Genomic DNA, 13,304 nt, shown 5'->3' on the forward strand with positions numbered 1-13,304 from the left:
AGAATTGAGGGACTGCATCACAACAATTGAAGATCTGAAAAATTCAGCCCCCTTAAACTCATTTTTGACGGTTGATAAAAAACATGGCTCATCTTCCAAGGTACATGGTGACATTTCCTGATTGGAAGGACAGAAAGAATTTCCTTAGAATCTGGTTCACACTGGAGATGTATTAGCAAAACGAAGGCAAGATGATGTAGCCCAAAAATTGTGTGAAACATGCAAAAACCCACTAAACCAAATGCTAAAACATCTGCTAATGGAGTGTGAGGTCACTTCTCCCATCAGAGTGTCCTTGTCTGGGAGACAGGGAAGAGGGAATAGTGTCAGATATGTTCTGGGACAGATTCATCTCGGACCATGAGCATTAACAATGAAGGTTTTAGAAAGAAGTAACATTGTTCTTTGATACCATTCCCCATTTAAATTTGTGGACAGTGGTGGATTGCTTATCTTTTAGGCTAGAAAGAAATTGAGTGGCCTAAAATTAGGCTTCTGAGCTTACAAATGAGAAGTATTATAAATGAATTTTCTATTTTATTGTCAAGTAATGCGTTGTGAATGTCTGTTTATTCTTTTAATGTACTTTTGCTATGAATATGTGTATGTATCTTTTTGTAAAAGGTTCTTATAACCATATACAAATAATTTAAAAAAAGGATTGTTAGAGGATATGTGTGATATCCAGCAGGAAGTGGGGCTATGTCATTATGAAGTTCCTGCCTCAGCACGAGCTGGTGCAGTAAATGTCTTGTCAAAGGTGACGAGAATTTTGTGGGTTAAAACAGAATATACATTTGCTTTGTTCAACCCCCACATCATATTTCCCTGACTTTTCAGTGTGAGCAGTGCCTTCTTTTTCAACTGTGGCTTTTTAAAGCCATTTTTATTTTCACACATATGCAGGCCGTTTTTTGCTTTTAATGTTTAAAATCCTGTCTGGCAGCTTACAGGATCCTTTGATTTCTCCTTCTTGGGTGAATTTACATTTGCTGTTTGTCCATAGATGATAATGGGTAGGCCCCTTTCCCATTGTTAGGAAAGATTTCGTAATTGTAGGTAATTTTCCTTCCATGTGGCAACCCCTAAACTTTTTGCTGTTTTTCACCTTGTTCTCAACTTTGCCAGAGAAGTGCAGCCTTCTGCGCACTCCTCTGGGCTTTCGCTCCTTTCTTACGGGGAAACTGACATGCCCTTAAAACAGTCAGTACCGGGGAACGCTGTTTCCCGTAGTTTCTTTTATCATGTTGCGGCTTTCGTGCAACATGACACAAGAGGGCACTGTAAGCTAAGTTACAGCTCTTGGGTCTCTAGCCTTCTACAGGCCCTAGATACTCGTTTAGGATTGTAACTGATCGGTGCAAGTGTTTCACGGACAGGAATGGTGGCAGCGATCGTTTGTGTTTTGAGCTCCTTTTGGGTTCTAAGCGCGTTTTCCGCGCTTAACCCAAAATGGTGGCCTGGCTTCCAAAACGGCCAGACCACGAGGCTCCTTTGTCCTGTCCGCTGACCGTCTTGCTCCCTTCACCTTCCCCAGGTCGAGCCGACCCGGGGCCTTCCTTATTTGGGCATGTACTTTCCCGCAAAACACGGATGCTTTCGCGGGCTTCTACATGTCGTGTGTGCGCCTCCAGGATGTGGGCTGGGATGTCTGGTCCCAATACACATCCTGGGTGCCAGAGAGTCTAGCGTGGTGTGAATGCCTGGGACCAACGTGGTCCGTGATTGGTCCACGAATGGTGTGAGTGTTGATGAGCGGATCTCCCATTGGGTCCCCTCCGTTTTGGCGCGAAGGGAACCGTGGATAAGAGGGGGCTGGAAACACCACTACCATGTCGATCTCCTGAGTGCTCACGAACGAAGGAATACAGGAGCCAAGTATCCTGCAACCAAGAGGCTGAACCGAGGAATCGCTGGTGACCCGCTGAAGGACTTCATCTCTGCACTGCTGTCGCCTTGTGAAACCCTTTTCACCTTTGATCGAACCAGAAGGCCTGTACTGGTACTTCGACCCTTGGAATAGCGGGAACAGCTATTCTCGGCATCTTCACCATCTCCTGCCAGTAAGCCTTCGGAAGCGTCTCTGGGCCATCCAGTTAACTGACCAGCTTACACGGGAGTCTTGCTCTGTAACCGCCGCCAGGTTGTGTAGTATTTCGAGTCCTTGTCACTCTCACACGCTTCGTACACTTGGCGTTCCCAGGTCTGAAGTGAGTAGTGTACATTTGGCTCAGATACACACGGCCGCTCCGTTGCCCTGCTGTGGTAACAAACTGTGCGGGTTTCTTCGATTGGGACGTCTTTTTACTCAACACGACGACGAGACGTTCCCTGCTCTTCTGAACCTGCCAGCGACTGAAACTGACGCGGAGAAGCCTGGGTCTGCTTGCATCGGGGACCGGTGAGTAGCATAGCTAGGATCTGGTCGCCCTCCTGCAGGAGCCCATTGCTTTTCCCCGCTGTGTCAAAACAGCGCCCTTTTCCGTACTCGCGCCCTGCTTCTGCCCACTGTGGAGGCTGCGCTTGAGTCGCGGAACTGGTTCTTCTTTTGTGCACTAAACTGAACTGCCTGATTTCCCTCGAAGAGCTTCCCTTTTGCCCGTTGGCACCAGCGTGTGCAGGTACTTTTGAGCACAAGGCTCCACTCTTCGCAGGGCTCGGACTTCCATCTAGTTAGGTGCCTCTGAAGGCGGACTGGGTCTAAGCATTATTTCGCACTGCCCGTTTTCCTTCCCTTTTAGGTGGACTACACATTTCGTGCATATAACGCTTGAGACTTGTATATGTATTGTATTGGTATGGTATGTGTTGGTTTAGTATGGTTATATTGTGATTTTCTCGCTACGGTCATTGTTTTAAAGGCCTTGGAATAAATGTGTATATTTTTAATATAACAACTGTTTGGAGTAGTTTGTAAGTGTTCTTGCTTTGTGTGCTCATTGCGGGCTTTCAGTCACCCTCACCCCTCTTGAGACCTAGTCTTGACCGCCGCGATCACTACCTTGATTGGTCTTGCTCGTCCAGAGGTTACCCTGTTCCAAGTAATTAGGTTGGCCTTCTGAACTTCTGCGCCACAAGGACAGAGTTCAGAAATCCGTCTTAACACCCATTGACATGAACAAAAAGAAAAGCCAGGCTGTTTTTTGTTTGCAGTGTTTAAAGGGCTGCTATTCATGTGAAAGCAAAACCCGTTTTTGGTTGTATCGTTGTAATTCTTGCCCCTCATGTGAAATAAAAGCAAAGCAAGGCCCTTTTTGCTTGCAGTGTTTACATGCTTGCCACTCATGTGACAGGGAAAGCAAAGCAAGGCCGTTTTTATTGGCACTTTTTAAATGCGGCTGTTCAGTTTAAAGGGCTACTGTTTGGGGCCTTTAAAATGCACCCCACACCTGCCTTGGGTGGGAGAGAGTGTTGGATCTTGCAGAGTAGCCTTAGCTCAGTCTCTGGTTGTGAATGATATACTAGAGAATAGTAAAATGTCTCTAAACCGTTATCTTTGTTCCTAGGGAACAAGTGCTAGATGCATGAGATTAGATTTGTAGAAAGTAGTAATGTATGCTACTGCTGTAGGTCAAACGGTTGTGGTGGCGGCGGTGGAATATTTCTAGGCATGAGAGAAATCGTCACTAAAGTACTTTAGACTGGATTTCACCTGGTAAAAGCCAAGGCTTGGATGAAACTGGCAGACCCCATGCTATGGGCACTTTGTATCCATACTAAGAAGACCTTGTTGGAAACCCCCTGATAGCAACTCAAAACTCCAGACCGAAAGCGGGGGTCCCTGCTTAGCTTACTCAGGTGTAGAAGCTAAAATCCTCTCTTCCCTCACCCACCCCAGTCTCCCACACGAGAGGGGCCTCTTTGAAGATGCTCTTCTGCTTGAGTCACAGGTCAAGACTACTGCTGGGCTTGAAAAACATACAGCTTAACATTTGGTTAATTCCTGAGAGAAAGTGAGCAATGCTCATTTCTTAATCAGGTCATGGGTACCAGCGGTGGAGCCAGAGGGCAGGCTCCTCGCTCATGTCGTGCACATCACCTTGACTCCTCCCTGGTGCCCTGTGCACCCCCACCGGCTCCCAGAGGGCTGGAGCACTGTTCTAGGCTCTACGATTGAGTTGCAACACCCCCCAAAGGTGTTACTAAAGTCACAGTAGAAGGCCTCCCAGACCTTTTTGTGTATATATTGTCCAGAGTGTGCTTGCAGATTCAGTGTTGGGGTGGGAGGGTAGGGTGCAAAGTAATTCGGATTACTGTCCGTTTTCACACTCTCCCATAGATGGGTTGGGCAGCAGCCTACAATCACACGTGCAATTTACAGTGCAATACAGGCAATGTTGCAGATTCATAAACATAGTGTAAACTGCGTATGTGCAGCTACTATTCATTATTTTAAACATGCTCAATGATTAGGTTGGGCTTCCTTGCTACGCTCTGTTGCTCCCACTATTTTGAGAAAAACAAATGTAGGTCTCTTGACTGAAATATTTACCAAACATGACTGGGTCTGAAACACGAGATACGCGGATTTTCGTGCGATTCCCTAGAGAAACACCACAGCAATCTACTGCCACCGTCTGATCCCCCCAAGATTCATGCGCATGAAAGCCGGAGGCTCTAAGCTTTCCAACCACTGCATCCCATCTCTGGAACACGTCGCCACCTCATTTGCAGGGCCGAAACCTCATACTGGCCTTTCAGGAAACAACTCAAAACCAGACGGTTCAACTGAAACCATACCCGTTTACTCTGTATCCGCTGCTGCTCCCCCCCCCCAAACCCTCACGTTTTCTATACCCTTCCCTGTAGCCAACGTCTTGATGCCTGTGGGTTTTCCCCGCTCTAGAAATGCAAACATAAATAAGAGCCAATTGTAAAGCTTTATAACCCTGCTTTTCCTCAAACAACATCCTTCAAAATGCAGCTTTGTAGTACATGATTTAAGAAATAAATGCTCGGGGGAGGGGTTGGGGGAGGAAGCAGAGGCACCTCCACAATCATTATCCAAGCTCCAACACAGCACTTGGCTGCTTGCGCAAACTTGAGTAAATATATACTAAAATACACCCCTCATCTAAAAACACTACACAGTTTACTAATAATGGGGACTCTCCTATGGCGCGTTGAAGATTAGGAACAAGACCAGCAGACACCGTCTTCCAATACCATTAACAAGTAACCCCTCTTTCTTCATAACTGAAAAATCATGAATGCACTTAAATGCCCACTCCCAACCCCCCCCGCCCCGCCCCCCTCTACTCTCTTACGTTTAGCAGTGTGAAGCCTTTTTGGCAAACTTGAGGGCTACATCAGCAAACCAAGCTTTCTGACGCCTGATATTCTCATCGCCTCATCCCCACAACCCCTTTAAGTGAAAAAGTAGTTAGAAAGGTTTAGTACGTTTTAACTCTCACCAACAACTGCGGCACTGGGACAAGCCTACAATGATTCCCTATGGGAATTCAGGACGAACATACACGCCCTTAGGACTGAATTTAAACTACTGTTATAACGGTAAATTGTGTTATGCTTTAAACTCCATTTAAGGGTACAAGCGCTGCAGAGTACCATTCAAGCACGTTTTGCATATTTTCATGGTGCGAGAAAGACTCTTCCCCAAACCCTCCCCTGAGGGCTCCGGCTTGCTCCCTACACAGCTTGATAAATGGACACTTGGTCAGGGGCCGCTTTTTGGTGCCATGTGCGATTTTTAACAAACTAATCTGAAGTGAAATAACAGCGCCATCTAAAGTATTACCTGCTCGTGATGGCGTTGCTGCGTTTTTCTTTTCTTTGGGTCATTTACGACTGGTCTCAAGGATGCACTTCGTTTCCCGTACATTGTCTGAGACTTTAAGGTTCAGAGTGTTGCAAAAGTGAAGCACTGCAAAATGGAGAGGCTAGGGTAACAGACAAGAGATAATGAGTGTGTGTCTGTGAGGGGTAGAATCATCACAATTACAACACACGCGCGGAACGCACGCCAACAACACGTTTAAAAAAAGAAAACTTCTTAACAAACAGTTCTTACAAACGGTTAATAAGTCGTAACACACCCAGTAACCAGTGACGTCACTCCAAACGAGCGCACACAGTTAAACTCAATGGGCCTAAGTCATGGAACGTTTTCCTATGGGATTGCCCATTTTAAAACACTTCCACGAATCAGGCCCAATAAAATGCAAACGAAAGTTGTATGTAACTTAAAAATTACATTGTAATCGCAAACCTCTGTACTCTACAAGACTCATACGCTCACAAAGCGTCGCAATTCGGCAACACACCTTTGCGTTCAGTGCAGCCAACCAGTGGGTATACTCCTAGTGCTGTTTTAATTGAACAAGCGACACCAGCCCCTAGATTTACTAGGGCTGATGGAAAACCAGGACTGGACGTATTGAACAGTGACTCAAACATGTGTAGTATTTCATTCTCCAAATTACGTTTTTAAACGACAGATTTGAAAACATGTCCTCTTTGGAATGAACTCGAGTTTGCAACCGTTTTTGGTACAGTATGTAGCGTAGCACAAACGTTATGTGCAAGTTGGAAATTAAATGACCAGTCCAAGATTTCCAGTTAGCAAATCACTGCATTCTGGGTATTGTATTTGTATTGTGTTGATTTATATAGTGCGCCTGGCCCAAGGGCATCTGGGCGCATTTCTTGTGGTTACAGTGACATAGTATAAGGCAAACATATAACAACATATCAATCAAAGAATACTAACACAGTGTTTACAAGATAATTTACAAGAAATTACAGATGAATTTGTAAGGAACAGCGAGGCCTGGAAAACCCAGGATAATTTGCAAGATATTACAGATGAATTTGTAAGGAACAGGGAGGCCTGGAAAACCCAGGATAATTTACAAGATATTACAGATGAATTCGTAAGGAACAGCAAGGCCTGGCAAAGCCAGGATAATTTACAAGATATTACAGATGAATTTGTAAGGAACAGCAAGGCCTGGCAAACTCAGAATAATTTACAAGATATTACAGATTAATTTGTAGGGAACAGCGAGGCCTGGAAAACCCAGGATAATTTACAAGATATTACAGATGAATTTGTAAGGAACAGGGAGGCCTGGAAAACCCAGGATAATTTACAGCCAGAAGACAAAGACCCAACAGAAGGTCAATGTATAAGAGCAGTCTAGGTAGTTAAGTCTAGGAGTTTATTTGGATTCTTATACTCTTATACTTATGACCCAAAACCAGCTGCTACTTTTCCCATTCAGGGTTCACATGCTCTGAGACGCCCCATGTCCCTCTAGAGGAGAAGCTCACCCAGAGCGCCTGGGACCACTCCGGCGGTTATGGTGCGCGGTACAAATACCTTTGACAATAACATTATATTTTTATTTATATTTTCGAAAATCTGCCACATTATCCATTACATTCGGAAGACACCAAGCCAGTCCAAGTTTTAATTCTGTATTCTGGGACTTGTAGTGGTCAGTTTATAATGGGGAAATCAAAGACTGCAAGTCCCAGAATGCATACTTAAAACATAGTCTGAACTCGTGTCCCTTCAACGGAATGAATAATGTCGTCATGTGTATTACTTACAGGCCTGCCTTTATAGCGGGAATTTCAAACGTACACGTCCTCCAAAAAGCAAAGCTAAAGCAGGATTGAATAATCATCCCCCAAAACTATTATGTATTTTGGCAAGTATGATACTTTTTTACACAAGTCTTTATTACGTAAATAACATTTGTATCTCACAAACAACTTGAATTAATCGTCTTCCCAAATGGTGCACCCACAGGAATATTATATTCTCAGGTGGACTGCAGCAACTATCTTGAAACAACAAATTAGCACTTCATCTGTGGCTCACCCATGAGCCCAGAACCCCCAGCACTTACTCCCTCTCCCCTTTTCCTTGTACGTTCTGAATACTCACAAGGCATAGTAGGTTCGTCCTGTTTCCCTCTTCCCCCCCACTGCGCTTATATTTTGTGTTTTTAATGTCGTCCCACTCCTGCTCCCTCCCTTGCCCTGCGGCCGCTTTGAAATAGCATTTTCTTATTGTATAAGCGCCTATCAAGAAAACAATAAAATAAAATAAATAAATAACAGATCGGTATCTGGTTAGAAACATATAATAGCACCTATAAACTAAAGTCGTGATTTCGAAACAAATAAATGGAAATATCGGGATGGAAAAGAAATAAAATGGATAGCTTGTGATCCGCGATGTTATATGATTGCCAACTTAAATATATATAAATAGGGTTGCAGAAAGTAAGCTATCCTGTCCTTTCTCACAATTGTTGCATCTCTACAAACATAGCACAGCATAAAGGATGCTCTATAGTTTCAGGGTGGATTTGAATCGCTTATGTGACTTGGAGGGTCATGAATAATGTTTTGAAACGCCGCATTCGGTCCATGGGCCACATGTTGCGCACCAGTGGTAGGGGAACAGTTTTAGGTGGTGGCTCAAACCAGTACTGTGAATTAAATGAATTCGCTGATTGGCAGGGCCGGTCTTACATCAGATTGCACCCCAGGCGGGAAGCATCATTGGCGCCCCCCTTCCCCCGAGCTGTGATCTCATGCATGTGTCATGGGCCGAGCAGCGGGAGTGGGGACTATGAGTTAACAAAATTGTCAATGCTGGCATCTGTTGAATTTCATGAACCTCAAAAAACAGCAATAAGAGGGTCAAACCTGAACAGGCCTGGTTATGGTAGTCTGCTTTTCCTCTTCATTTTTAGTAACAATGACCAGTTTGCTGCTGTGACTCAGGTCAGAGAATCAACAATTTCAGATCTACACTAATGTCATTCGTATGACCTCAAACATTTAGCCACTCTTAAAAGGTGATGAACTGGTCTTGAACAGTGTTTTCAAACCTCCAAGAAAAAGCATCAGCAACATATCCACCGATAGCTGTACAAGCCGTCTATCTCAGCATTAAAATACATGCATTTATGCAATATGTATTGCATCAAATATTTCACGGGAAGTTAAATATATCTAGGCGGGACACACGTAAACAATATCACTACTCCATGTGAGTGGTAAAGTCTACTTTAAACATATGCAGAGAGTTAACATGCATGTACAATTCAACATAGCTCCCAATGTTAATGTTGGAGAGGTGACGTTCTAAAATTATGACATTACAATGTGGACTTTACATTGAAACGCACTGCAGTGCATTACCGCGGCAGAGAAATGGCAGTTTGAGTATTGGGGTTTGTTTCGCTCATGCTTGCGAACTCTCAAAATTCTTAAATGTTTCCTTCGTGATCACTCATTTTAGCTCCCGACAGCACCATGAAACTGTAAGATCGCAAAGAAAAATGATGTCTACCGTCCCAACATAAAAACAAAAACAATCAAATTCTTAAAGGGTGGAAGATGACCTTTTCTTGGGACTCGTTAAGTTTACTTTTTGCAAGTTACTAGTCGCATGCTGCTTGAATAACAGCGGCCCTGGCATATTGTGCAGTGTATAGACGAATTTCATTTCAAGGGACTTGGAGTACTGCGGGTATCAGGGGAAGCATCTCCAGTGTACCCCAAGCGTAATGCGCTTTACCCTCCACCCTCACCCCCCAGCCTTGCAGCCCTGCCCTTTTTCACATTCTCCATTATGGTAAAGAACATTGTCCCGAGCTTGGGAGAGAAATGGACTATGCAGAAGGAAATGCCTCCCAAGGGTTTGTTTAGCTGCTGGTGTATCAAATGCAGAAATGGGTGGCATCAAGAGCCCCACGCTCTGAAACATCTTTTGCACACTGGTTGGTCACACGACAGAAAGTGTGAGCAGGTGATTCCCCAACACTTGAACCATTCTTTAGAGACCTGGCTTTGATTAATGTGGTGTTAGCTAGTCATGGCCATTTCCCAGCGTTTGTGTTAAAGGAGATCGGAAGCTGCACCGTTCAGGGTATTTTAAAGGCCATGAATTGATGCTACAGCATGTCACCCCCAATGGAACAAAGAAAGTGAACCATGCATCCTACAAGTCTGGGTATTTGCATTATACGGAAGACTGGCCAACCGTCCACGGAGACGGTTTCTACAGTAGTCGCTGAGTCGCTTTCCCAAGCCAGCTGCTGTGCAGACTTCGCTCAGCTTTTGGTCCAGCGCCTGCATCCATCCTTCACACCATCATTCACAAGGCGCGTTCGTGTAGGTGTTTGTTTATCTTGTTAGACTAGCGTGGTTGCTATTCCAAACAAAAGAAGCACAACGACAAAGAAGAGTATAAGACAAGTCTGAGCGAACAGTGAAATGTATGAAACTCTTGCACTAAATTAAAGTCAGCAGTGCATGCCCAGGAAAGAGGGAATGACGAACAATATGCTCGGGAGCGGGAACTTGGCGGGCGTAGTCACCCCCAAACCGGCCCAAGTGTGGTACCGGCCCCCAGGGCCTCACCCTCGAAGTGATTTTGGCCCGGCCAATGGACCGACCAATCCAACCCCGCTGGAACGTGCAACTGTCTAAAATCTGGTGACGGTGACACTATGCCCAGGTCTTCCGAGAACCGGCCTTTTGATCTCCTGAGGAGAGTCCACCACCAGTGCTCGCTTCCTTTTTCATGACTACTTGAGCCTTGACAAAAGTGTCAAGATTTGTGGCCTCCAGAGGCTGTTCTTGGATGGCCCAGTCATCTCCGCATTACCATTTTAAAATAAATAAAATGCCTATGCAGCAATAGGCCTCACCTGCGAGGACGGGAGCAGGAGGAATGAAGTGTGCTTGCCTCGGCAGGCTGTAGTTACTGCCGGGTTTCCTGAAACAAGGCCAATCAGCGAGGGCAGGATGCAGCAACTGTTTGTTTTTGCTGATTCAGCCGCCTGGGCTGCCTGACGCAAAGACTGGCCCTGCTGATTGGATATGGTAATCTTCGTTATTCTGAGGCTCAGGGGTGTTGCTAGGTCTGGAAAAGATTAAGGGCTAAGCTAATGTCGGGACTGGCAGGATTCGGGGCTAGCTTTAGCCTTTTGGTTGTAGTCCCTGAGCTTCTATCCGGGGCTACAACCAAAGACCGGGGGCTATAGCCACCTTAGCCCTCCCCCAGCAACGTCTCTGCTGAGGCTAACGATTCCTCATTGCGAAGGATTGCCATCTATCAAGGGTGTTGAAACCCTGGCTTTTTTTATTTGTATTAATAATATAGTGATGTGGGTAATTCTAACTTAGAAAGGTGGGCCTGCTAAGGTCCACCTTTCCGCAAACTACTTGACAGAAGCATACTTTATACTTGTGTCCTGCTGCATTAGTATCCTGATCTGCAGCGCCTGCTCTCCAGTGGCACTAAGCAGATTCAGAGGTTGCAAGTTCCCGCTTGAGAGCTGCACTGACAGCCAAGTCACTTCAGCGCAGGGGTTGCATTTGAAATATGCACCCCTGTGCTCAAACTACCATTCTAAGAAATCACCATCCTGGTGGCTTTTAGAATCTTTAAATATGAGCCATACTAGAAATAAGGTATTATGGATAGCATTTCTCTTAATTATTAAAGCCCCATCATATTGGTATTCTACTTAGGCCATCCCTGTGAGCCCAGCCAATCCATCAGCATACTATGGGCCTCATTACGGGTCCAGTGGTAACCCTGCCAGTGCTATCCGTGGGTTGCCGCCAAACCCGTAATAATTTACCGGCGCTTGACTTCCCGGTGCCACTGTAAAAGCAAGGAAATATCGAGGCTGAGTACCACAAAAGCAAATACACCAAAAACGGGCTATAAAGATTCACAGATCTTTAAAACTGTGTAGTTACAAAGAAAAACAGATCTGATACAGACAGCTATCTGGCTCTCGACACCCCGCAATGAGTACCAGCCCACCAGAGTGAGGAGGGAGAGAGCTGGACATCTAAACATTTGGGTTTATATACATTTCTAACAATATTGTCCAGCCCCTCTGCATGTTAATAATTTGCAGTCTAGAGTTCGTGCCGAGTTCACATACAGCTCATACAATAATATGCACACGGATTACATGAGTTTGTATTTCCCTCAAGTTACAATGGCGAAGTGTGTTCTTGGATTCAGCAGTAAGCTTTATTACATATCCCTTCACAATGCAGTTCTGCCAGTGTCCACGCTTGACGTTTACATACCATTGTCATCAATGTGTATTCGTGGATGAGGCTTGTTAGCGCAGACAATGCTAGGACAACAAGTCATACTCAGTACAAGGTCTTATTGCCTAGTCTAAACAGTCGGCCCTCTGACAGTCTAACCATCAACAGAACTCAAAGGTCGTGAAGGGATGGTTGCAAGTTAGAAACACAGTCCACCATTTTAGAACAGAGAATCATTTGGACAGAAATCAAAATGGCAGATGATTCTAAAATGGCAGCGAAGTCGATCTAAAATCGGAACTTTGCAATGCGGTTTTCCTCGTAGAGTGACTAGGCTTAGGCCAATATAAATCAAAAGGAGGCACGATATGATTTCCCGTTTAACAAACCCTCCTTTTGGCCTAAGCCAAGTGCTAAACTACAACTAGTCACTTTACAAGTAACTCTACGTCTCAATGTCCATACAACCTGAATCACAATCATCAGAGATATCAATCGCCATAAGGTCTGTAACAGAAATTTCCTTCAAAACAAATTTGTTGGTCATTCTTTCCGGTGCACGTACCTTTTGTCCTAACGTTCCCATTGTCTGTGCACAACATCCCCCTAACAGTGAACATATGGCAGGAAGACATTGTATACAGCAACAGCAGAACAACAGAATACCCAGAATAATCAATAAGACTGAAAGAAGCTTCCATCCCCAAGATCATAAGAAGTCCCAGAACCAAGCGCTAAGATCCTAATTTCCCTCGGGAACATGCACTTCTCAACTAAGGATGTGCAAATGTTGTATAGCCTTAAAGATAGTTGGGGAGGAATCTGGTACGAAACCGCAACAAGCGGACCCCACTAATTTGCATACTCCACAACGCTCAACCAGCATGACGTCTAATGCCATCGGGTTCTGTCGTGCCACTAATCTGATTGCCTTTTGCTCTATAGTCATGTTACAGAGTATGTCAGTGGTCTGGTTGATGGTTTTCTCCAGTACTCTCGCTAGTCTTCTGATATCCTTGGAATTCATAATCTGACCCCAAAATGGTACCAAGGATTTTGCTACATCACCCAGAATTTGTGGAGGAGTATTGCCATTCTCGTCCCGCCTTGGACGAGCCCTAGAGATTTCTGTGGTACTAACTATAAATACCCCTGGCAACAGAATTCCCAAATAACAGGTTCCCTGCCAATCCCTAGGTAGCCATGGGAAGGCTCCATTAACGCAAACGAAGTAGACAGGT

At 44.9% G+C, this 13,304-nt stretch overlaps 1 protein-coding gene across 1 annotated transcript in view; it reads right to left on the reverse strand.

Annotated features, from left to right (window-relative positions):
- The window catches only part of LOC138493213 (G2/mitotic-specific cyclin-B3-like), a 491,616-nt gene extending 485,640 nt beyond the window's left edge, over window positions 1–5,976 (reverse strand). The window contains exon 1 of the mRNA XM_069620365.1: window positions 5,759–5,976. Within this exon, the coding sequence (XP_069476466.1) occupies window positions 5,759–5,842 (84 nt within the window). The 5' untranslated portion in view covers window positions 5,843–5,976. The remainder of the gene's footprint in view (window positions 1–5,758) is intronic.
- Between the last annotated feature and the right edge of the window lie 7,328 nt (window positions 5,977–13,304).

Source organism: Ambystoma mexicanum, chromosome 10 (genome assembly GCF_040938575.1).
Source record: "Ambystoma mexicanum isolate Mex_15411 chromosome 10, UKY_AmexF1_1, whole genome shotgun sequence".
Taxonomy (NCBI): domain Eukaryota; kingdom Metazoa; phylum Chordata; class Amphibia; order Caudata; family Ambystomatidae; genus Ambystoma; species Ambystoma mexicanum.